We start from the raw sequence: 24,545 nt of genomic DNA on the forward strand, positions 1-24,545 counted from the left end.
CACATAACTGGGGTTAGAAAATCTAATCGAGAGTAAAGGAATGTCTCAGATCTCAAAATAGCAACAGGATCATAAAGTGACTGAACACATAAGCTGTGTTCATTCTTCTGGGATTTAGCTTGAAATAGGAAATGATAAAAGAAGGAGAGACCACTGTAAGAGCACTGAAAGCGCTGTATGTGGAAGAGACCGAGGGGCAAAGAAGCGATAGCGCAGTGTTTGTCTCTTTTCATCCCTTTCTCCAAAGAGGACACCAGAGACTTTAATTACCTGCACCTGTGAACACACAAAGAGCCCCACCCACCGATCTTGGCTGCAGACCACACCCTTGTTCCCACGGTAACCTTCTTAAGACCCCCACCACACAGCCCACTATCTCCTAAAAGTCAACAAAAAGTCTCAACGCTGTACAAAGTATCCAGAGGCACGAAGGAGGAGGAAGAGGCCTGCCTACTCACGTCCAGCGAGTCCTCGTTGACGATGATGAGGGACATGCCGTGTGTCACCAGGCGACAGGAGTAACCTGAGAAACAGAAACAGATAAGTGGAGGGTAGAGGAGGAGGAGGAGGAGGAGGGTTTTCTCAAACCCAAAACACAGGTGAAAACTCGACACAGTCCTGGCTCACACTCACACACACACACACACACACACACACACACACCAATATGAGTTCCTTCACCAGCCTGTGACCAGCCTTATTTCCCTGCAGTAAATCAGGAAATCAACGCTCATACACACTTTGACAAGATGATCTGCGCCATCTCTGAGGATGCCCCAGCTTTTAAACTTGGAGCGACAAGTGTCAGCTCACATTTTCCTCTTCCCGTCATTGTTTTTTTGGACGTCTGCCACCAACTTTCTCCACGACTGCCAAGACACTAAACCCACTCATGTCACCCCCAGACGGTGGCTACACTGGTCGCAGGCACTTTCCACTTAGAGAATGGAGGAATCTCAGGCATCTCACAGCCCGCATAATGCCTGCTATTCTTCCAGCCATGATTTCATTAACTCCACAATACATTCAGTTTGCTACGCTGTTGCACATGAAACTGCAGCAGCACGTTTACTTGCTAAAAGCAACATTTTACCCTCACATTGTTATTTAAGCGTCTCTCACCTATATTGATGGCAGTCTCCTGCTTGTCTCCAGTGAGGACCCAGATCTTGATATCAGCCCTCATCAGAGTGGCAATTGTTTCTGGCACGCCAGCCTGGAGACGGTCCTCGATGGCTGTGGCACCCAACAGCATTAAGTTCTGTTAGAGGAGCAGAGGAGCGTGAAAGACATGCAGACATATTCTGTTAAAAAGAAATAAAGTTAGACTAAAAGAGAGGGAACAAAACATAGCACAGAATACTTAACGAGGTTTTAAAAACAATCATATTTAGGCCAGAAATAGACATCACCAGAGTGTACGTGAGGGCTCTTTTTCCCCAGATGGCATCATCCACGTCTAATTTGAGGGCGAGAGCGATGCCAGCGGATTCGGTTCAGCTCACTTTAGATTTCTGTACCAACTTTGTTTCTCCATGCCAAGACATAACCCTCCCCCCGCTTTAATTTGTTCAGCATTTATATGCACGTGTACCCTCATTAGACACACTCGGACATACACAAACACATGCACAGACACACAAGTTAACACTAATGTGTTGTTGACTCCAGTTTTATGGGGCTTTTGGCATGCTGGTGAAGGTAATTACCCTTGCGGTCTTCCAGTCAAACCTAACCCCCTCTTCTTGCTTCCTCTTTCTTTCTTTCTTTTAATTTCTTCACTTACTTTTTTCACCTTGCCTCTCTCCTCTAAAACCTTGATTTCCCCACCAAACAATTCACTGCTCTACTGTTAATCCCCATATCCTCTTATTTCTTTCAACCTATCAGAAAGCCGTTAAAGAGGCCAAGTCCTCCTACATATCAAACCTGGTTAGCAGTAGTGTCCATAAACCTCAGACTCTGTTTCGTGTTTTAAATTCCATTGTAAATCCTTACACATCCACCAGCCTCACACCTTCTGCCACCCTCTGTAATGACTTTCTAAAGTTCTTTGTAAACAAGATTTCCTCCCTGCAGTCTGTCATTCCATCTTCACCTTCCAATCCCTGTGTTTTGTCTTTGTGCCATTCTGCCTTTAATCAGTTCGAACCAATCTCTCTCTCTCAGCTGCATGAAATAGTCTGCAAGGTTAAGACTACCAACTGTTCCACCGATGCTATCCCCTCTCGGCTTCTGAAGCAGGTTCTGGACTCAGTCGGACCTTTCCTTCTGGTCCTGATCAATGCCTGCCTCAGTTCTGGTTGTTTTCCAACACCCTTCAAGCACGCTGTTGTTCAACCTCTCCTTAAAAAGCCTAATCTAGATCCATCCCTACTCTCTAACTATAGGCCCATTTCCAACCTCCCTTTTCTGTCTAAAGTACTGGAACGAGCCGCCCTCACGCAGCTCCAGCTATTTCTTGACAATAACAATCTCTATGAGAAGTTCCAGTCTGGTTTTAGAGCTCGGCATAGCACAGAAACCGCCCTTCTGAGAGTTTTTAATGATTTGCTTTTAACTGTTGACTCTGGTTGTGCTGCTGTCTTAGTAACCCTGGACCTGACAGCAGCCTTCGACACTGTTGATCACAACATACTGCTATCCCGCCTTCAACATTGTGTCGGTTTAAAGGGCACTGTCTTAAAGTTTTTCCAGTCCTATTTGAATAATAGGAGTTTTTCTGTTCACCTTGGTGAACTGTCATCTCCCAGAGCTCCTTTAACCTGTGGCGTACCTCAGGGGTCCATACTAGGCCCCCTGTTGTTTATTCTGTACTTGCTCCCTCTGGGCGATGTGCTCCGTAAACATAATGTGTCCTTCCACATCTTTGCCGATGATATTCAGATCTACCTCCCTCTGAGGTTGAACTGCAATGTTTCTTTGCAGCCGCTACTCTCCTGCTTGTCTGACATTAAGACTTGGATGACTCTTAACTTCTTACACCTTAATGAAAGCAAAACTGAAGTCATTGTGTTTGGGCTTCCTAAAGATCCCAACTTCTCTCTTGACTTTTTGGGACCCCTAACCTCCGATTGCACTTCTTCCATTAAGAGTCTTGGTGTTATTTTTGACAATGCTTTTAAACTTGATAAACAAATCAGCTCTGTAGTTAAGGGATCTTTTTATCATTTGCGGATTTTAGCCAAAGTCAAGTCTTACCTTTGCAGGAACGATCTAGAAAGAGTGGTCCATGCTTTTATTACTTCACGGCTAGACTACTGCAATTCCCTCTATGCTGGCCTAGATCGTTCCTGTCTACATCGCCTTCAACTGGTGCAGAACGCTGCCGCTCGCCTGTTGACTGGTTCAAAAAAAAGAGACCACATCACTCCGGTTCTCTGCTCTCTCCACTGGCTCCCAGTTGCCTTTAGGATTGATTTTAAAATCTTATTGCTGGCTTTTAAGGTTTTAAATGGCACTGCACCTTCTTACCTGTCAGAACTCCTTAGTACTTATCGCCCCAGGAGATCTTTGAGGTCAGCCGACCTGATGCTTTTAGATGTTCCCAGGTATAAATTAAAGACAAAGGGAGAGAGGGCGTTTGCTGTGGCTGCACCCAGACTGTGGAACAGTTTACCTCCTCACGTCAGACTCTCCAAAAGCCTAGAAACTTTTAAAACCGCTCTTAAAACTCACCTCTTTTCATTGGCTTTTAGAAAGGTTTAATTTATTTGTTTTATATATTTTTATTTTATTTTTATCAGCGAGGTGTTATTACGAAATTGTGTTCTATTGTATTTTTATCTGTATTTACTGTACAGCACTTTGGTCAGCCTTGGTTGTTTTTAAATGTGCTCTATAAATAAACTTGACTTGACTTGACTTATTTATCCTTTTTTTTAAAAACCAAAACAGCAATTCACTTTCACTATGTTCTACCTGTGAGCACAGACTAGCATTTAAATCATGATTATTTTTTAAATGCCTTAAAAGGTGACTTCAACTGTGTTTTCCAAATAAAAAAAAAAACAACATAATGAATACCTAAAGAAATGGCACCAGCTCCAGTCCCAAGCGTGGCCCTAAATGGAGCCACTCTGCCACCTGCTGGCCACCAAGCAGCATTTCGTTCTCTGCATGAGTGAATCACACTGTGAATTTATCAGATCAATACTTCCATGTCTCCTCAATCTGACTGTATTTTTATTCAGTTTATTGTTAGTTTACCTCAGTTTTTCAGCCTTTTCCAAATATTTTGCTTACAATCTTTCAGCCACGGTGCAACTAAAAGGATCAAAGCCTCAGAGTTTGTTCAGACGAGCAACACTTCAAGCTGCACTGTGTCATACGGACTAGCGTGCCTCACTCTCCTCACGTCATATCCCAAACATGCCCTCCCAAATTAGCAGTCTATTTAAGCTGCAAAATGTGTCATCTCTCCCTCTGACATGTCAGCACCACTGCTGCCACCCTGCATTGCTGCCTGCTGTTTTGACCACTCCACCACGCCAACATCCATCTGTAGGCTCCGGGCGGGTGGGGGTGGGGGGATTGCTCATCAGTCTCCAGTTTTACGTGTAGCATATTTGTGGAGAGTGATAACCACAACCATGCTTACCAACCAGACACAAAAATACCTCGGAAAATGCAGCAGGGTGAATAACTGAGAGACAGCTGTGGTCTGAAGTTTACACACTCATCTTGGGCTTGAATTTCGTGATAATCCGGGGCTTTTAATGACTTCTTTGAACTGTTGTTTTTCCAGGGTGGAATGACTGTACACTAGGCATCTTTAATGACTAAAAAACAATAACTGGGTGTATAACCTTGAATTCTTTTTGGATTTTCTCAGATCCACACAGGGTCAGAAGTAGACTGTCTTTTAACTTGACGAGACCAAGGCCCATTAACTTCTCATTAGTGATCATGACTGACTGCAACTGGTATTTTCTCTTTGGCAGCATAATTTTTTTTGTTTGACAGCACTCACTGGACTGATCAATACTCAAAACAATGGGGAAATCCAAGGAACCTGTACATTTACATAAACTTGGAAGATCTTTGGGAGCCATTTCTAATCAACTGAGGATTCCAAGATCATCAGTTCAGACAATTGTACATAATTACAATGTACAATGTATTTAATGCCACAACTTTAACCCTACCAGTTCTGCCAAGATGATATGTCCAATATTCAGCCAGAAGGTGAAGAAGTTTAATGTCAGAAAATATTTTCCCGGCCTTTAAGGTGTCGCGGATAAATACAACAGAATAAACCAACAGGAGGTCACCAACACACATCATTTTAGACAAAGAGATGTTGTGTTTACCTTTTCCAGCAGCTCATAACACTCCTCAAGCTTCTGAGCGCGGTCTTTGATTATGGTGCTGACACGATTATATTCCTTTAACCACTCCTGATACGCTTCTTCCTCCAGGTCCACGTACGCAAAGCACAGTGTCCTCAAGCCTGAGTGGATGGAAGGAAGATAAGCTGGTCAAAGCCTTGTTACTGAGCTGAAATAGTTGCTGTTAGCTGCAAGACATCCACCAAATGCCAACAAATTTGTGACTTAAGTCTGACTTACAGAGGAAAAGCCTTAAAAATCAAAAACTACAAAATCTACCTTCTTACCTTCAGTAGCAAACTGTTCCAAATGAGCAATTGTTAAGTCTTTGTACTGAGACGCTTCGGTCAGACGTTCAAAAATAACATTATCCTACAAAAACAAGGAATTGACCATTAAATTAAAACCATTACCTTACATTCATTAACATCTGAATTTACTGATAATGAGATAAACGCACCGCTCCTTTGCAGTACAGCCGGAGCTTCCCATTGGGTGTCCTGACCACCACAGACATCCGTTTACGGTTACTGTAAAGACAATTTAGTTTAGTCTCAACCCAAAGCAGTCTCATATCAGCATTTTATCACTGGTTAAGAAAAACATCAACTTCAAGCTCACCTGGAAAACTCCAGCACATTCAGTAGCTCATAGCTCTTCTCTTCCCCCATCTGAAACCCACAAAAAAATGTCAGCTCCTGTCCAAAAAGTAGCTGCGACTCCAGAGACGTGTGCGGTTACACACTTACAGCTTCAATGATGACTGAATCAGGGGTCCTGGCAGTGAAGACAAAGCCCAGCCCTTTGGCTCCTTTGACCAGTGCTCCTTCGTCAGGGGACGAGGCCTGGTAGATGATCTGGTCGTCCTCCCTCTCTGGAACCACCGTATGGCACACCGCCATCATCGTCAAGAACTCGCAGATCTGAGGTGATGTAGGCTGAACGCCCGCGAGCAAACAGAGTGAACGTGGTTATTAGCAACAGCCTCCAAGACGGATGGCTTCAAAGAAAGAAAGAGAAAAGCCTCACATGGTCCTTCTCGATGTTCTGAATCAGAGTTGGGTCGTCAAACTCTGTGGAGTTGTGGCTGCTGGATGGCAGATTACTAAAAGACAAAAAAAAAGAATCCAAATGTATTTTATTTATTTTGTGTGTGTGTGTTGGGGGGGGTCTTTGCAGGCTACAAGACATAATTTTCTGATAAAAGCATGTAAACATTTAGGAAAGAGTCCAACGCACAAAATGAGGAAAAAAACCACTAAAAAGGGAAAGGCTGATGTTGAGGGGGAGGTGGTCACTAACCTGAAGTCGTCCATTGAACGCTCACAGTCAAGATCAGGGAAGTGGCTGCAGTAATGAATGCGGTGGAAATGCAAAAGGAATTAGTTTGAAATCAGTTGATGAATTTGATTAGTTCATCTAATTAAGCATGCACGAGATTAATCAACTGAGCAGCAGCTAATGCTAATTAAGTTCATCTAACACAGGCCGATAAGGAAATATCAGTAAGACGATCTGAGAGAAAAAGAGGTGAGAATTTATTTACAGATGCGATAACTGACCCATACGTTATCCCGGCTATGGTACACTTCTTAAAGTGCATGATGTTACAGGTCAGAGTTCCAGTCTTGTCGGAAAACAGATACTTGACCTAGAAAAAGACAGACGGTGAGTAACGAGAACAAAAGCAGGATGTTTTAGAGCAGCTCGTTACGAAGAGGGCGAGGAACCGACCTGGCCCAGTTCCTCATTAAGATTAGACGTTCGCGCCATGGCTGGCGTGTCCGTTTCTGAGTAGTACATCTCCACATCCTGAGGACAAGAGCAAAAAAACACTTGAAGTAAGTGTGTAATCGACCAGTTGTAGTTTATAAGCACGCATTAAAAATGATGCACGGGTCATACCCAGTTAATAAAGAGAGCCTGTGTGAACTTCACCACCTCCAGAGTGACCAGCAGGCTGATGGGGATCAGGTTATTGTACAGGATGATGAACGTCAGTAGGTTATATGCAAAGTTCAGGGAGATGTCGCCTGAAGTCGCAGACAAAATTCCTTCATGTAATAACCCAGATTTACCCAAACATGCAAGTAATATAATGAGACTTAAGCAATCTTGGCGCGTTATGGTCTCACCGGCCCGGGACAGGTACCAGCAGGCTTCGTCTGTGTGTTCTCTGTTCCAGATGGCTGCGCCCACAGAGCTGACCAGTGCCATGACCAGCAGGATGCCAAACAGAACCAGAATCTGCATGTTGGTCACCCGCTCCACATTAGAGCGCTTCAGTGGCGCCTTGGTGGAGTTCTGGGAGTTGGAAAGGCTTTTGTTAGGAGCTACGTTTTACTCAATTAATTATTGCAGTAACAGTAACAGAAATGCATAATTCAGATGACCGATTTTCATCCATTTTTAGCAGGAGAATGCACGAGCAATCCAAAGACTGTAGCTGAAGATTAGTCTGGATGCAGTCCCGGTTAAGAATGTGTCACGGTTAACTGAAAGCTCTAAACTCGCCCAGGCAAGGATGACGAAGAGATCCTAATTAATAAACAATTTGAAATTTGGCTTCAAATGCCGGATTTTTCATGCTTATTCACAGTTTACTGACTTAGAACACAGCAGAGGATTTACCTGCATCAGTTTGGAGTCGTGGCCAGTGTAGACAACAATTCCCACAACCCACTGCGTGTTCCTGAGCTGGGCGCCACGCAGCAGCACCTGGTCTGGACCCAGAGGGACTGGACTGAATGAAAGAGAGGTTTTTAGCCCCAAATCAAGTAAATAAATGTCGATTTCTGCAGTTTATGCAATTAATTTTTCTACTTTTAAGTTGCTTCTCAATTTTTACTTCCTAATTGTTTTTTTAATCCACAAAAAATGCGAATCACTGCATGTCTTCCGTGAGGAACCAGTGCTGTGCAAGTTTAAAACAAAACAGATTTTAGCACCTAATTCTGACAGAGCATTTGCTAGAGCTCAAACCTAAGTGACGAGGAAAAAAAGTATGTCTCTCACTTCTGGTTTTCCAGCCGTAGAGTGCCAGTGAAGTCATACAGGTGTCTGTTGGGGCCTTCGCACTCCAGACGACCAGACAGTGCCATCAAATCCTCCAGGGTCTGAAACCCAGCCGTGAGTGGGAGACCCTGGAAAGCAAAGGCATGACAAGTAAAGTCAAGGAGCGCTTACTGAGGCAATGGTTTAACCAGACAAAGTATGAGAAAGCAACTGCACTACTGGACTTTGTACAAAATTCCTTAAAAAATTACAAATTTGCTTTGTTTTTGCCTTTGAAAATTTAATCAGTCAATTTTCAAGTCGTCCTTTGGGGCAAAATGAGGGACATTTGAAGAGACGTCACATTCGCGAGACGTACGAACGACAGACAGACAACCCACCTGTCTGATCTTCAGGTTGGTTTCTCCGTCCAGGTTAGAGGTCTCAATGTAACACATGGCCTGTGGTTCACTGCAGAGAAGAGGGCAGGTTTGGATTAAAAACACTATAAAGATAAACAACAATGCACAGAAAACCATAAACTGTTATTTCTGAACATTAAACATTGCCTGCAAAGATCTGTAAATAACTATAATATTTTTAATTTAAAGTTGATAAATAATAAGCTACATTTTTAGGAAGTAATTAAGCTAAAAATGACTTATTATTTTTATCCATTTAACAAAAATAATAAATGAACCACAAATAAAAATAAACATTAGCAGCAGCCCTTAAAAGCAGCTTAACAGATGTTTAGAATATATTAATGAGGTACATGCAGCATGCTCACACAGACAGAGAGACACAGGACTCTGACCTGGAGGACACTATAACCATGTCAGCTGGGAGGTGCTGGCCATTAGTCACCTTCACTATATCTCCTACTGCCACCTTGTGGCCAGGACGCAGCAGTGCAACAGCATGAGGCAGGGAAGAAGAGGGGCATTGAGGCAGAGGGTAACAGAGAACAGGAGGGGTAAGAGATGAAGACAGAGAGGAAACAATGGGCAGGTTAATAATGTGTGACCAGCAGAGGATGCAGCCAAATAAAAAAGACAAGTTTGAAGTTTTATGCGATTCATGAGCAAGAAAGAAGAAAAGAGAAGGAACACTTTTGTCTTGTGAAGTGTTCCAGGAAATTCTGCAGCTGATTTAAAAGTATATACACATTACAATTCCTAAAGAAAGTCCTCGTGTAGCTGAGAAGTTTCCCCAAATGACCCAATTCCAAAAAAAGGAATGCATGATAACTTCAGAGAACCAAGGTCAGGGCAAAGCATGTGGAGCTGACTTTATAACTGTAGACAGTCATGCTAAAACACTGCCAGTTTGCTACATCAGGCACTGCAGAAACTACGCAAGTGTTTCAGGCTGTCGGTTCTCCTCGGATCAGCAGCCGGAAACTTGTTTTCCAAGTACACAGGAAGGGGGGAGGTAAGCTTCGCTTCAAGAAATGTGACAATCTTGGATAGGATGTAAACTGTGACACTGCCAATTCCTACACAATCAAAAAAACAAAAAAAACTACTGTACTGACCGTGCATCTTATTATAATCACGTATGAAGGGCAAGGGCGACTTTTTTAAAGAATCCCTCAGACTTTCATTAATAGAAAGAAAAGCAAAAACTCTTCCAAAAACTGATTTTATGATCTAGCGAACCCAAAGTTGCTGAAAAGTTATTTAAGGGCTTGAAGGGCGACTGAATCAAATTCCTGCACCTGTCGTGTCACTGTGAAACAATGGGGCTTAATTTCTGCTGTAGACGTCTGTCATCCGCATAACGAGAGCTCAAATTTGATTTGACTTGACCTGCTGGAGAAAGACTGTGCACAGCTGGACTCAGTTAATGGGCATGTCCGCTAAGAACATTCACAACCCTGCAGAAATGACAAAAAAGACTGGAAGGAAAAAGCTTTGTGTGAGCGGGTTATACACTCACTCGGTTCAATGAACTGCAAACCACCGGAGAAAACGCAACTATTCAACAAAAAAGATGTGCCTGTTTGAAATACTGGACAAATTAATCCCCTGAAGAACAATTAGATGCGCTTGTTATCTGATCATGAAACGTGACTACTAATAGGACAAGCATGTTTTGCCTGTCAAGGATCCAAAGTACTCATAGGACAGTCTATTGAACAAATAAAAAATAGGTGTGGGAAACGGTGGAATAAGTCCACATTAAAAGCCATCTCTTAGCTCTAACGGACATAATCAGATGTACTAACTGTTATTTTTTATCATCTCATGAGGGTTACTGCTCTTGCTTTGAAGTATTTCATTCCGAAGCGTTCACTTTTTGTTTCTTTTGCATGCTTTTTTACAATACCTGAAATTCATTCAGTACAGTAAGAGAGTTTCTCATACTTCTTTCAACGTTATTTGACGTCGCTCGTGGCAATGAAACAGGCTAATCAGTGTTGTGAAACAGCAAGAGAGATAAGTCAGAGCACGAGAGTCGAAGAATGTGACGATACCTGTTTCCAGATAAATGTCTGCCAGGCTCCGCTCCGCAGCACTGAGAGACAAGGACAACACAGCCATCAGTCAGCCTATAGAGCAGCTCTCATGCAGTATTCATAGCCACTAAACATTTGTCTGGGGCACGGCGGCCTGCGCTATAATGACTGATAGACAACAGCCATTCACCCTGACATGAAAGGAAAACAAAGCCCACGCAAATACACGCACACACGAGCACTCTCATGAAAAACAGAAAGCACATTAACAAGCACACGCGTGATACCTGTTGTCTTCTTCTTGTTGACCGTGTTGTCTGCTTTATGCCTTTTCTGTGGCGAGATGAACGACGATTAAGTTAGCCCCACAACGCATCACTTTTCCAGTTTATGGTGATACTCACATGGTGATACTCACATAGTCCTCTATGATCTCTTTGATCCCGGCCACTGTGAGAATGAAGATAAGCGGGACGAGCGTGGTGTAGCGACCGGTCGGTGACACATCAGGGATTTGCTAATGAGGGAGAAAGAGAGAAATTGATGCTGATAGAGCTGATCGCAAAGAGAAGAAATGCCATTTCATAACACCGCATTTCCTTTAAAGGTGGACTTTTGCACACTCTGACATGCGATGAAATAGGCTTTGCAGGACGGAGCATCTAAAGGCTGGGCTGAGTGCAGAAATCAAACAAACAGTTCGCTGAGCAAACAGCGCTGGCAGCTGCTGGGGTTTACCTGCATGAGTGCGATGAACAGGAAGAAGGCATTGGCAGCACGTCGGATCTGCTCGTACAGAAAGCGCGGCAGAAAGGTGAGAATCCCATACTTTGTGGTGCTGTAGAAGAAGACAGTGAGAACAAAAGAAAGACAAAAAGGGAAAGTTGTTTACGTTCAAAGAGATGCCGGAAAAGTCAGGTAAAGCTTTAGCAAAGCTGGGACTTCATGCATAAATTGTGAGCTAATGATTTTTTTTTCCTCACTCAGGGAATGCTTGAGTAGCATTACCTTAAAGGCTGAATAACAAAGAAGTCCATTTGGGTTTTAATATTGCAGCACTTGAAAATCTCTTACAAACACAAAATTGTGCTCAGAGAGTGCAAAACAGAGCCATTACGTCCTGCAAACACACAACCCTCTCTATAAATAGGCCAAGACGTTTAATCCAACACTAAATTTAGACCCCAAAATACCCCAAAACAGCGCAAAGAAGCCTTGGCAACCTTTTTGTCAGTCATCTGTATTGATCAGACAGCTGTATCGATTAGCGTTGTTATAGCCAGGAGCTACAGTAAGAGCTTTCAGATGAGCTAAAAATAAGAAGTCACCCTTCAAATCAAGGCCTGCCTTGTTTTTGTGTTGTTTTCTTTTTTTCCCCCGTGCAGCCTGAGTGAACAGTAAGAGCCTCCGCTTCCGACTGCATAATGGACAGTGTGCGTTAGCGTGCGTGAGGGCATAGATTGCATGCAGCAAATTGCAAAACACACTCCTCTATCACAATTCAGAATCTCCTTGGAGATGAACCCAAAACTGCTTTCGCCATCTGCCTTACACTCAGACACAGAACGATAAAGGCCGGGATGTTACACACACACCAAAAAACTAAAAAGACAGAAGCCCAACAGATGCTTTTCAGTCACACTGTTACACACTGTCCTCCGGGTACAGCCACACTAATGCATTTTTGCGTAACTTTTGTAGTGTTTTGCAACTTCTAACACACCCAAAAGGGTAGTAGAGACATTTGAAAATCCTGTTTATCCAGTTTTAACTTAAACAAAATTAAAACAGCGTCTTAGTTTGGACAGAAATGGAGACTTTTTGGATGCAAACACCTACAGTCGCTTTTTAATTGGATTCTATCCATCGCCATAATTAAGTCAAAACACATCTAGCTAAGCCCACATGTGATCCTTTTCACGTGGGTACTCCTTTTTCCACTGCCCTACGATCCTTTGGCGATGGATAACGCCCCCCAGTACCTCTCTTAAAAATGTCGCCATACTTGCTTTGCAATTACTTTTTCCCCCCCTGCTGCCATGACAACCATATACTCGCTTGATACTTTCAGTAAGAGTACCACCTGATGGTCGATCCAAGTAAAGAAGTCTTGTTGGCACTCTAGTTCTTCTCCTGCAGTTTTGTGTACAAGCAACCAACTGTCTGCTTTCTGTTTTCACTGTGACTCACATGCCCAGTGTACGTGACTGTTTCTGAACCTGCGCTAAACCAACTTTGATTTTATAATATGAAAACCTGTTTGTGTGACATATTCAGAACTTGAGTCTAACCCAGATGCTCTGGTTACGTCAGAGTCAATGAAGCTACACCGATGATCGAGCAGATAAGGTAGCCTCAATCTAACCACAGACAAGTGATACCAGATGCCACAAAGAGCAAGACCCCGGCTTCCAGTGCTTTAGCAAAAAAAAGAAAAAAGAAAAAAAAAGATAGAAAACAACCCAAAACTTCTGCCGGTGTTATTTTTTTATAGCATAAATGTCCAACTTGCTGGTGGGGTTAACAGCTGTCAGCTGCAGGGGTGATGCTCTCCTGCAGTTGTGTGGCTTTGACATGTTTTTATAAAAAACAGACTGAGTTCTTCATGCATTAAGAACTGGGCCGAGGTCGGAGAAGAGTCATTGATATAATGGGAAGAACATGAGTTATGCACATGTTACTTTGTGCTTAATGGCAATGTGCTATGAAAACAACAACATTAAAAAAAAAAGGAAGCGATGGATCTGGGAAATTGGAGAAGAGGTGAGTTGAGTATACAGATAAAAGCTACAAGGCTTTAATCTCCGCCCCCGTAAAAAAAATCAATAGTGCTATTGAACTTTTAAAACACAAACTGAAGATTTACAGGAACACGGAGACATCAAAGGCCATGCCTCTGGAGCCAGAGTGCTCCCGCCTCTCCAATCACCATGCAGTGGGGGCAATCAGAGGAGCAAGGGAGCAACCACCTTAATCTTCTTTGTAGAGCTGAATTGGGGGGTTTTTAAAAGTGGAACTGACTCTCCCGACAATGACAGCAAGCCCACTGAATGCTCGCTGCGCAGCGTCGAGCCTTTCGCTCACCGACCGCGAACCCTGGTCTCCTCATGGCACCGTCCTCAGTTACAACATGCAAACAGCAACAAGAGCCAAATTTCACTGGTGTCTGCCTGAATCAGACTTGACTGAGTTTCTATTTATTACTACAGCTGAGCCAGTAAAGTATTCTAATGACAGCTGGGACAATAAGAGATTGAAAAAAGAGACTCTTTGTCGCAGCACAGGCTGTTTGGCTCGGCCCGTGAACCTTACTTACGACAGATTAGTACATATGTTGGCTGCAGAAGCACCGGGGACCACCAAAACACTAGGTGAATCTTTTGTAGTCCCCACAGCTACGATCTTTGACTGAGTCATGAGAGATAAGAGTGGACAGCTTTGATCCTCAGTGAAATCTAATCAGCACAAGCACAGTAGACACTGTGACAACAGGGGAACAGAAAAAGAAACCTTCTTCTAAATTTTCTTTCTAACATGTATCTTTATTTTGATTAACATCCACAATTATTCATGAGGACGTATACTGATTAAATCTTTTTCCACTGAGATCCTCCTGCGTCCTTTAGGCAGTGGACATATGTTCAGCCTTTAGACTGCTGCAGAGATACAAACAAGCTTTTTAATAGGTGAGTTATTAAACTGGCTTGCCAATAGACGTCCACCCCTAATAGTATTCTAAAGTAAAACATTCAGTGTGATTTCATCAAAACTAAAACAAAGAGAGCTATTACAAGAGGACAATAAACTAAGTCTCACTCGTCCAAAGACTACTCTGCAGAAGAAGAGAGGGTACTTCACCCTGACAAGGTTGGTCTAAAGCCCCTGTGAGCAAATGGTGTTCTTTAGTAGGACACCAGATGTCTACACTCTGGTTGTGTGCTTTGACTTGAAATGGTACATGCACAAATAAAATGTAGGCGTACTAAAGATGGGTCAGCAATAATAAGATGAGTGCAAACAAACAATTAAAAATCTGCACAAAAGTCAGTCTGACCGACTTTTGAGGTGTGCAACGGTTTGAAGTGCTTTTTTTTTTTTTTACAGCAACAAAAAAAAAGTTTTCGATTATTTTGGGTAAAATCCTTCCGCCTCTCTCTCTCTCTCTGCTGACAGCTAGTCAGGAAGCACAGTCCTCTATTCCTAAAAAAGCAGTGCGTAAAACCACAGGGCACGCAAGGCATGCTTTGTAGCAAAAGTTAAAAGCTCGGGGGTGACGCCTACCTGACATGGTTGTCGCAGAACTTGGTATTCTGAGGCCGGTTGAGAAGCACCGTCCGCGCCGAGGCGTCTACGGGATCCGCATGGGAAGTGGTCCCGGACATCTCATCATCTGCCTTGCGGTAACCGGCGGACGAGCAAGCAGGTCCTGCACCGTTGGATTGATGGGAGAGAGGCGAGGCTGAGTGAGTGCGAGAGAGAATGAGAGGCAGAGAGAGAGAGAGAAAGAGATAGGGAGGGAAGGGGAGAGAGAGCGCGAGAGAGACAGAGACTGGAGACGTGGTTTAGGTTCAAAAGCGAGGGCGACTAATTAGTACTAGAGGCTACTGTATGCTGATGTATGCTGAAGCCGGCGGGGTTGATTCAATGACGTTTCCCGTTATAAACACCCCCCTCTTGTCTTTCAGGTACCGTCAATGCACACACGCGCGTTTCCCGACGCCCACGGGACCCCCCGCGTATAATGGATGTGCTGAGGGATGCACAATGGCGAACAAACACACCGGGTCGGTTTGGTTTTTGTTATTGTTGTTTTTTTTTAAAATCAGCACTTCAACTTGCTCAAATGTAAAACTGAGAAACCTCCTCGCGCATCGCGACCATCATTAAGAACAAATTATCAAAAAAAAAAGGGGGTGGGGGGGGTGGGGGGAAGTGGCAGAGTAGGATGCACCACGCTTTTCCTCCTGCAGACTCGCTGCTTCCCCGCCCGCCCTCCCGGCTTTGTCGTCTCCAACCATTTTAAAGCGTCGTGATCTCCGCTCATTCACCCCCGCATGAGCTCCGGGAGCCGGGCAGTTTTTCATCATCAAGCGTGCGCATTAACGCGGAGCAAGTGCGGTTCTGTGGAGCCGTTAGGGGAGTGACGGACACCCAAACAGGTCGGGACGCCACAGTTTACTCAGCTGGAACAACAGCGAACCTGGGCGAGGACAGATGCAGCAGCACGCCCGTCCTCCCTCTGCCCTCCTTCGGCTCTGCTGAGCAGGAAACTCCCAGCCCCGGTGCTGAAAGATACTGGCCCGAGAAGCTCCGTCGCCGTGTCATCTGGCCACCTGCCGCCTCTTGAAGCTTTTATCCGTCTCTTTTTTGGACGATCTCCTCCCTCTGGTGTGGTATCGAGCCGCTCGCTGTTACCAGCTCAGACAAGGAGAGGAAGCCATATGGAGCTCCTTCAGTGCTGCGGAGGGGCAAAGCCGGGGTTTCGTCTTTAAAGGGCCAGAAGCCTGATATCGCCTTAAGGTCTAGTGGCACTTTACCAGATGGGTCAAATAACATCCGTGAAGCTGGAGCTATCCATCAGATCACTTCGTGTTGCTTCCCTCCACTGTGATGCCTCTGCAACAGCAGCAACAGTCACTTCTTGCAGGTTGTATAGATTATATAGTCGTTTGTGTTTCTGCATGTCCAAAATTGCAATGTATAATAGGCCAAATGTACGAGCTGTGTCATTGTTATACTATTCCCTAAAAGCTGTTGCAAATATAACGCATAATGAAATCATATGCATCACAATGCTCTGAGTTTGTTGGGATCTGTGTACTCTCTGTCAGTGAATCTGTAAGTGAAAACAACAGCAGGCTAATTGCAAGATTGAATTTCCACAGTCCTGAAACTCTATTTCTGCAGCACTACCGAACTCCAACAATAGACGAGTCATCTTCTCCCCTCATCAATAACCAAACAGTTTAATACTATTATATTCCACTCAAGCTTGCGGCTCTAAAGTAGCCAATAAACTGTAAAATTACCCAGAAGTAAGCGAGCCAGGCTTACGTGATCAAATCTGCTGGCCCATCAGACTTTTTCCACTGAAAGAGACATAAGGTTACGTGTGCTTACAGGAAACGGCTACACCTATTTAATAGTTTACCAGGGAGTTATGTGAACCCAACGTATTTCCGTGGTATTATATTTGTGAGTTTTTCGTGTTTTCTGCTTTTTACCTCAAAACTGCTCGACATTTCAAGAGTTTGCGCACTCCAACCGCTCCACACAAGCCCGCGACGTGTCCGCACATGACACAGAGGAAGGGTCAAAGTCTAACCAAGCCCACAGAAAATGAACAGCCTCTTATCTCTATATCTCCATTAGCTATTACCTCTGGACCACACGGAGATTTAAGACCCAATCACAGCTCAGCTCTCCACAGTGCAAACTGCAACAAAGTCAACTGAGATAGTAAAGAGCTGCGAGGAAGTGATCAAGGAACATTCAAAGGTAAAGGTAATAAACGGCAATGCATGCCAACTATAATGCCATCGAGCACCTCTGATGTTTTCAGCCTTTTTTTGGTCATTTCTACACGGGCAGACATTTTTATTGAACAAACTTCATCCTTCCACTTCACTTTTTAAAACCCCTGTAGACACCTTTCCAAGGAGATCAATAATGGCTTTTTCAGCAACCCACTCAAGCTATAATTCATTTCTGAGGAGATTAATGCCTCAGTAACTCATCTCTGATGGAGCAGAAATGCCACCACCTCCGTAACTCATTACCGAACAGGCCAGCGATGACTCAGCAGCAAACCCCATTCAGAGAGCAGCCAGGTCAATTACACGTGAAGCGCCCAAGACAGACACACAGGTAGCGCAGGTCTGATGACCTGCAGCCACAACAGGTAAGACTAGACTGATCCCAATTCAATTAACACGCTGATCTCTTACTCTGCTTGCAGGATGCTACCAGCCACCCATTCTGTTGGTGAGTCTTAAACAAAAACACGTCTCCTTTCCTCAGAGCAATCATACGCTCCGAGGAAAACATACATCCATTATGCAACGATGCTTGATAATCTTTTACGCACCTCTCTGCTGAGAATACATGTGTCATGAGAAGGCGATTAAGCCAAACACATTTAGCACAGCTAGCAGGCAAAATGTGATGTTTCAGCATTTGCAAAGGGCCTCAGATGGGAAAACAAAGCATATTACTTATCACAAGCTTCATAATATCTTAATACACGGTGTTAATTTGTTGTGGGTTTGTGTTGAATCCAATCTGATCTGGCCTCGTGCCAAAACTTCACAGTTTAAAAAGCTGGCCAGGCTATAAATAATGCATAGATGGGAGCTGCATAATTCATCAACATTTTCCAGTATGGCAGAGCATATTTCACCAGACACTCCGCCCCGGTGCTGCGCCCACAGCTTTCCACTGTCAAGCGGTGTCCCTCACTGCCTGTCAGAATAGAGTTTGAAATGGCACGAATGTAGCTTCAGAGATGCTTGGGCATCTAATCCAATCATGCCTGGTGCAGACACAATTCTCAGCTCAGAAATGAAATTAGCCAAAAAGATAATAGCTACTAATTAACAGCAGTTATAGCAGAATACAATTATCCTCGGTTGGTGAAGAACTTCCACTCCAAACAAGCCACACTTGGGACAGATCCTCTGGCTCATTCTATGTTTTCATTATCTGAACAACTATCTGAATGTACAATGCAAATGAAAGTACTCTATTTCTGTGTTTGGTATCCCTGCCTCAAAGAATGGCAGGAAAGTGTCTTAGCTCATCCCTTAACAGCAAAACCTCCATTTGTCATCCTCTACAACAAGAAGGCCTGTCAAAGTGTTCTTGAGCTAAACACCAACTCCCCCCTCCCCATTTAACGTTAATGAAGTTCAGAAAAAAGAAACACCCAAAAAAACCCACATCTTTGCCTACATGCATTGAATCCAGTCAAGAATAAAATGGCTGTGTGTTGTCAGGAAAGCATTACCGACAGAGCGCCGTCTGCCTTGGCGACCCCTGCGTCCCATGGCTGTCGTTGCTCTCTTAGGTGACCTGCACGCCCTATCTGCAGGTCTCGGGAGACCTGGCGTCTATCATTCCCAGTGGGTCCATTGGCCGCTCTGACAGAGTAGGAAGTAAGGCGAGCAAGCCTCTTACGGCCCAAGTGAGCAAGCGTGATAATCCCCTCTGTGTCTGCTCTGCAACTTCACCTGCTGCTCATCCATAACCTAATAATCCCACAGGTGCGATTGCAACACGCTCATACACCTTAAACTAATGTATGCAAATGCACACACACACACTGACACTGCATTATGGACACACACACACACACACACAACCAGGTGAAAGTAAATCTTTTAAAGCCATAAAACATAAAAAAAGACCCATCGACATGCAGCTACTTCCATGCCCCTCTCTATACCCAGAGTCGTACCTACATGCATGCAGCAGTGTTCTTGTACATGCTGTTCAGGCATGCCATATCTATGCGTGCATGTGCTGAGTTCTACAGCATGCAGATGCACTTGCTTAAATACCCCATATAGCTTTGTCTTCACCAGCATGAACTACTACAGGTATGCCACCAATATCTACAAGCACATGCAGTGAGAGGGTCCTGTTCAGCATTCATCGCACTCCAGGCCCCAAGGAGCTACAGATGATCAGTCCACAACAGTGATAACGTGTCATAACCTTTTCTGCAAAGACCCTGAGATCCTAATGTGAGTAACTCAATGTTGTAGCTCTTGAGGGCCGGGGGTTGAGACACGCCTGCCCCTAGCTGTTGGTACATGCACCTTGGGACTCCGGACACAGATGGGGGCATCATCCAGTCTAATTCGAGCAAACTCACTTTTGTCAAACCTGTCTGCGAGGCGGGCACGCATGGTAGCACCGGCGCCCTGGCCTGGGTCCTGCAGCTCAGGAGACTCCTGCCTAATGGTGGTCAACACTAACTGCTCTGTGGACGCCAAGAGAGAGAGGCCACGGCGAGAGAGGACAGCACACACACACACAAACAAGACAACAAGTCAGTACACACAGACTGTACCTCACACAGCACATCCACGTGTCAGTGACTACCCAGATGATTTGTTTGTGTGTGAGCTGAGATGAGACTCATGCCAGCATATGATGGATGCAAGCCTGAACAGCTGCTCAGAAATCACTTTGACCAAACCCCTCATAGCTTGCCCAGGAGTGCCTCCTCCTGGCTACTTCATGTAAATGCCTTGTTTCAGCAGCTTACTGGGCCTCCCTGTTATCTCCTAAATGGTATCTTAGGTAGCTTGGCAGCCATGACAACCACTCATTATCTTCCCTAAACAGATGTATTGTTGACAGTTGGCTGAGCTGCATGACTCACATTAAGAAAGCACATCAACACTAGTAGAAAATGTGGCCTTACACTGATATTCAAATGGAGCAGAATGCTTTTACTCAGCACTCACTACTACACACATGCTTTATATTTCTAAGGCTCCTCTTAAACACAAACAGTTAAAACTATAACTCTCTTTGCAAATGTGTGTAAATAAATGTGACAGACTGGCAGCTGCAGACGTCATTGCCAGGCATGTGGCAGCTCGCTAATTGGAGCAAAGAATCAAGCGGTCAGGCTTCAAGAGATTACAGTAAAAGCACCGTGAGGAACCCAGGCGGAAACATGCAGACGTTGACTAGACTACCATCCTGTGCTTAAAGTATAAAAGCTTTAAAGCAACTTTTAGACCCCACGAAACCAAAAAAAGCTGCAGGATTATATCTGAAAATCACAGTGTAAATAAGGTAACAAATTCATCATGAGACCACCTGATATTCAGTTTAAAACATATTTATATATGCAAATAATAAGTGGGTGGGAGGGATCTACAAAACAGGAACAATGTCACTTTCTTAACCATTTGACCTTCTGCTTGTAAAAAGTGGAAATGCATTTTTTTTAACAACAAATAAATATGTGGAACTTCTGGCCTGAAGATAGTATGGCCCAGTTGGCGCTCACAATTTACCCTGCTTTCTATTTCTGGAAGCTGCAAGAGGCATGCAGCCACACTCACACACAGATACACACACACACACACACAACAGCAGAGCAGCCTGACAATATGTGCCGGTCACTATTAAAAGCCACTGGATGAGGCGAACACGTGCTCTTCTTTTCCAGGACAATCCAATCCAGCGTCTGCTTGCCATGTGTGAAATCATCTGATGCAGCAGGTTGTTTCAGCATCCTCACCTTCTGGCCAGCTTGTTAGCTGATGAGGACATTTTCCTGCTAAAAACTGAGACAGTGCAGGTTCTTGCATGAACGGGGGTTCAATGCATCCTGTTGCATGAGGCAGATTCACGCGTGAGCAACAGACTGAAACATCCCTTTATTCAACATAAGGGTGTGAAGCACTTTAAAACTGAACACGCTGTGGATGTGGATGCCCTTAAGGTTGAGATAAAGGTGAGATAAGGAGAGCGCTTTAGAGAGTCACGTGGCATTTAAGTCGGCGAGGTAATAGGCTGTTCTTGGACCGATCTGCAGGCCTGGGGGTAAATTTGTCACCTTATATTGCTAATATTTCGCTTTCAATCACAGCAAAAGTAGGTTAATACATTGTCTTTTTTTCTAAGAGTCAATCGCGGACACTATGATGCAGCACAGGAGGAACACAAATCTGTTACAGCATAATTATATAACACCATAACAAGGCCATAGGTCAGATTTACACAAGGCAGTCAATATTTATTGATAAGGTCACACATTTAACCCGTGGAAGATAAATACTATTGAGGTCATCAGAAATTCCTTCACTTGGCTCCTCCATAATGATGCCAGGCTATTCTAAATGAGACCTGAAGCAGGCACCTGCAGTCTGCTTGCCCTTTGCATTCCTCTCCGGTGCCAAGAAATGAGCGAGACTGGAGGATAAACACCGGCATGTCCCGCCGTGTGGATGCCGCAGTCCCGAATAAAACGGTTCCCCGTTATTATGCCAAGCACATATCAAAAGCGCACGATTTTCTACACAGGCCGCTGTATGCAGAAAAAAGGACAGGCCCGTTAGTGGGATTCACTTCACAGTGATGTGTGACAGCAGAGAGCGGCGGGCGGAACCCGGGTCGTGCAAAGATTAAATAACACGTTTCTTCGTGCTGCTTACCTCCCTCGCTGTGGATCTTCTTGGCTCTCCGGTTGAAATACATCTTGCGAGCGGTGAACGAGAGTCGGTGCGGCTAGAACGAGGAGGCCAGAGCGGTGTCATGCTCACGGAGAGGGGAGCAGGGGAGCAACGCTCTGCATGGGCTCGGGCTGCGGTCGCCGCTGCCGCTGATGCTGCTGCTGCTGCTTCTCAGCGATCATTATTTCTCGGTCAAACCGCGGAGATGTGGTGTAGAGGGCAGCCTGCTCCAGCGTCGCGTCAGACTAGACACAATAGTTGCTTCCGGTCAGTGTTTTCAAAATAAAATTACGTTAGACTATAATAAACTGGATTCATGACATCGGCCGGTCAATTAACGCTTAAGTTTGCGGTTAAACGGTGACCTGCTTCTGCTTTCGGTGCACTCAGTTTTATTTATGAAGCATATTTAAACCTACAAAGTCCAGTATAGGAGAAAAACGGGTTATTTAACCCTATAACTCTATTTGATTCGGATTCTGTAAAGACGACTGTATCGTATTTCCGCCACCTTTTTTTTGAGACGTCATCCGTGTGATTTTTCCCTAATGAAAAACCGAAATAAATTATACACGTTTTTGAGCAATAAAATGAAAAATAAAAATAAATATATTAGAAATTAATATTTATTTTAATTTTTTTTAATTTAATCAGATGGTTCAATAAATCCTCCATTTTCAAAATATATATATATAATTTTCTGGCAATTGTTTTATTCCTCGGGCTTTAAGAGGATAGAAAATAAATTAATTGATTTTGTTTTTAAAGTGAAAAAAACAAACAGTACACACACTAATAACTGTCACGCTACATAACCTGCTAATAGCAAAATGTAGTTTCAAGTTTCAAAGCTTTATTGTCACAAGGATAAAATAAAAGTCTTCCTTTTATATACACACACAAAACACTTGAAATTATTTAAATCTTTTTTTCACTATATTCTATATTAAAAGCCAACTATCATTTGGCTGCCTTTCTGTGTCTAAAATATAAAGTATAAAAGGGGCATAAAATAAATAAATGAAAAATATATATCTTATATATTATAACATATATATATATTTATATACAGTATATCTATACTGTAAATGTTTGTTATATTGTGAAAACAGCCACTTTTTCACAATATATTTTCTTTTCTTTTTTTAAATCTTATTTTATTTTACTTGGAAATGGTTTTAGTGAACGCTTAATAGGCTCATATTTTTAAGGAAAGGCGAGACATTTTTGCTCGTATTCGGTTTTGCTTTATGACACTGCTTCAGACAAGCCACGGGAGCGCGCATGGGATGAGGATAAGACGCGTAAGCGCTCCCGGTCTCTAGAGGCTCAGTGTGAGATAAATACATAAAGATACAGCCAGAAACATTTTACTGAACAAACAGCTAAGTCTTTTAGAAGATTTCCCTTGTTATTAGAAATTCTCAGCAACTTTGTTTTCAAAGTACTTTTTAAAAAGTTTATATATTATTATATAATCGTTTATGCTTTTATCGCTTAGGTCAATTAAAAGTGCTGAGTGGAAGTTCAGATTTAACAAGGTCTTTAAAAATAGATCCGATTATTGGTAGCCAGTGCTGCTGTTTACATCTGCCACGTTTCCCGGAGGACCGAGGGTCGTTCTGGCCTGCTTGGGAACCTGGAAGAAGCGCACGTCACGGAGACAGAGTCTCTGCGTATCCATGGCACGCTGGTGCGCACGCCAAAGACGCGCATAATTAAGCGCGTGTAATCTCTATTTCGCTTTCTGTCGCTAAGGCAACCAGGTAAACAGGTCTATAAAACAAAATGAAAACACGGAGAAGAGAAGTAGGTACCTAATAGAAAAATAAATACAATGAAATATAAATGTAAAAATTGCTACAAGTTGAAAACTTGCCCAAAGTGCCAATCAAATATATGGTTTACATCGATGTAGCTCATGATCAGTTTCGCTGAGTGTGAGTGAAATTTGATACTTTTGCTTGATTTTTCAGTATAAAAACATTGGGACGTTTGAGCTTATTGTATATTAGTTTAATAATTATGCAAATGATCTCGTATAGATAGGTGTGTGTTCATAGTACATTTTAATGAATTAGCTTTGAAAACTGAGAACTAACAATGTCCAAACTTTGTTTTTCATATCTTAACACAGATTATTTCAATAACTGTTCTTTTTGTGTGTGTGTGGTTTTTTTTAAAGTTACTCTCCTCATTACACTTGTAAGATCACCATAATAAAATTAAAGTGAATTCTTTTGGTGGTGGTTGTTTGATTTAAAGTGTGATGATTAATCTATTATATCCTCTAAAGAGTGGCATGGGATGATGCCCTGGCCGTAATCACTGCGCAGACACAGTTTCAACCATATACATCCATACAGTAGAAATTCCAGCATAACAAAGCGGCATTTTATTACACTGTTAAGGAGCAGAGAAGAAAACCGTCTTCATTTTATTACATAGTAACATGTTCATCATAACCATTTCATTTACTCTCATCACATTGTAACATTTCATATTTCAGAGGTCGATTTCCATCTTATTAAATACAAACAGAATAAATAGTTACTCCTGAACTGC

The 24,545-nt window shown here is 43.3% G+C and overlaps 1 protein-coding gene across 4 annotated transcripts in view; it reads right to left on the reverse strand.

Moving 5' to 3' along the window:
• The window catches only part of atp8a2 (ATPase phospholipid transporting 8A2), a 50,786-nt gene extending 28,584 nt beyond the window's left edge, over positions 1-22,202 (reverse strand). Inside the window, exons 1-24 of one of the 4 annotated variants that reach the window (XM_085362930.1) lie at positions 21,963-22,202; positions 19,661-19,768; positions 15,067-15,211; positions 11,524-11,623; positions 11,204-11,302; positions 11,073-11,118; positions 10,804-10,844; positions 9,142-9,215; positions 8,726-8,795; positions 8,346-8,473; positions 7,962-8,073; positions 7,466-7,634; positions 7,236-7,363; positions 7,065-7,142; positions 6,893-6,981; positions 6,633-6,677; positions 6,360-6,435; positions 6,080-6,268; positions 5,952-6,001; positions 5,791-5,860; positions 5,618-5,702; positions 5,313-5,452; positions 1,123-1,261; positions 459-523 (exon numbers count right to left, since the gene is read on the reverse strand). In XM_085362930.1, coding sequence (XP_085219056.1) covers positions 459-523; positions 1,123-1,261; positions 5,313-5,452; positions 5,618-5,702; positions 5,791-5,860; positions 5,952-6,001; positions 6,080-6,268; positions 6,360-6,435; positions 6,633-6,677; positions 6,893-6,981; positions 7,065-7,142; positions 7,236-7,363; positions 7,466-7,634; positions 7,962-8,073; positions 8,346-8,473; positions 8,726-8,795; positions 9,142-9,215; positions 10,804-10,844; positions 11,073-11,118; positions 11,204-11,302; positions 11,524-11,623; positions 15,067-15,211; positions 19,661-19,768; positions 21,963-22,005 — 2,289 coding nt within the window. In that variant the 5' untranslated portion in view covers positions 22,006-22,202. Of the gene's footprint in view, positions 1-458; positions 524-1,122; positions 1,262-5,312; positions 5,453-5,617; positions 5,703-5,790; positions 5,861-5,951; positions 6,002-6,079; positions 6,269-6,359; positions 6,436-6,632; positions 6,678-6,892; positions 6,982-7,064; positions 7,143-7,235; positions 7,364-7,465; positions 7,635-7,961; positions 8,074-8,345; positions 8,474-8,725; positions 8,796-9,141; positions 9,216-10,803; positions 10,845-11,072; positions 11,119-11,203; positions 11,303-11,523; positions 11,624-15,066; positions 15,245-15,985; positions 16,088-17,009; positions 17,118-19,660; positions 19,769-21,962 lie in introns of those variants that run through there. The other 3 variants (XM_085362934.1, XM_085362931.1, XM_085362932.1) reach the window with 3 other exon arrangements.
• Positions 22,203-24,545: the final 2,343 nt, after the last annotated feature.

The sequence above is a fragment of the Diplotaxodon limnothrissa genome, linkage group LG9 (assembly GCF_057381915.1).
Source record: "Diplotaxodon limnothrissa isolate DT_005_m linkage group LG9, D_limnothrissa_male_GT1.1, whole genome shotgun sequence".
In the NCBI taxonomy this organism is placed as follows: Eukaryota; Metazoa; Chordata; class Actinopteri; order Cichliformes; family Cichlidae; genus Diplotaxodon; species Diplotaxodon limnothrissa.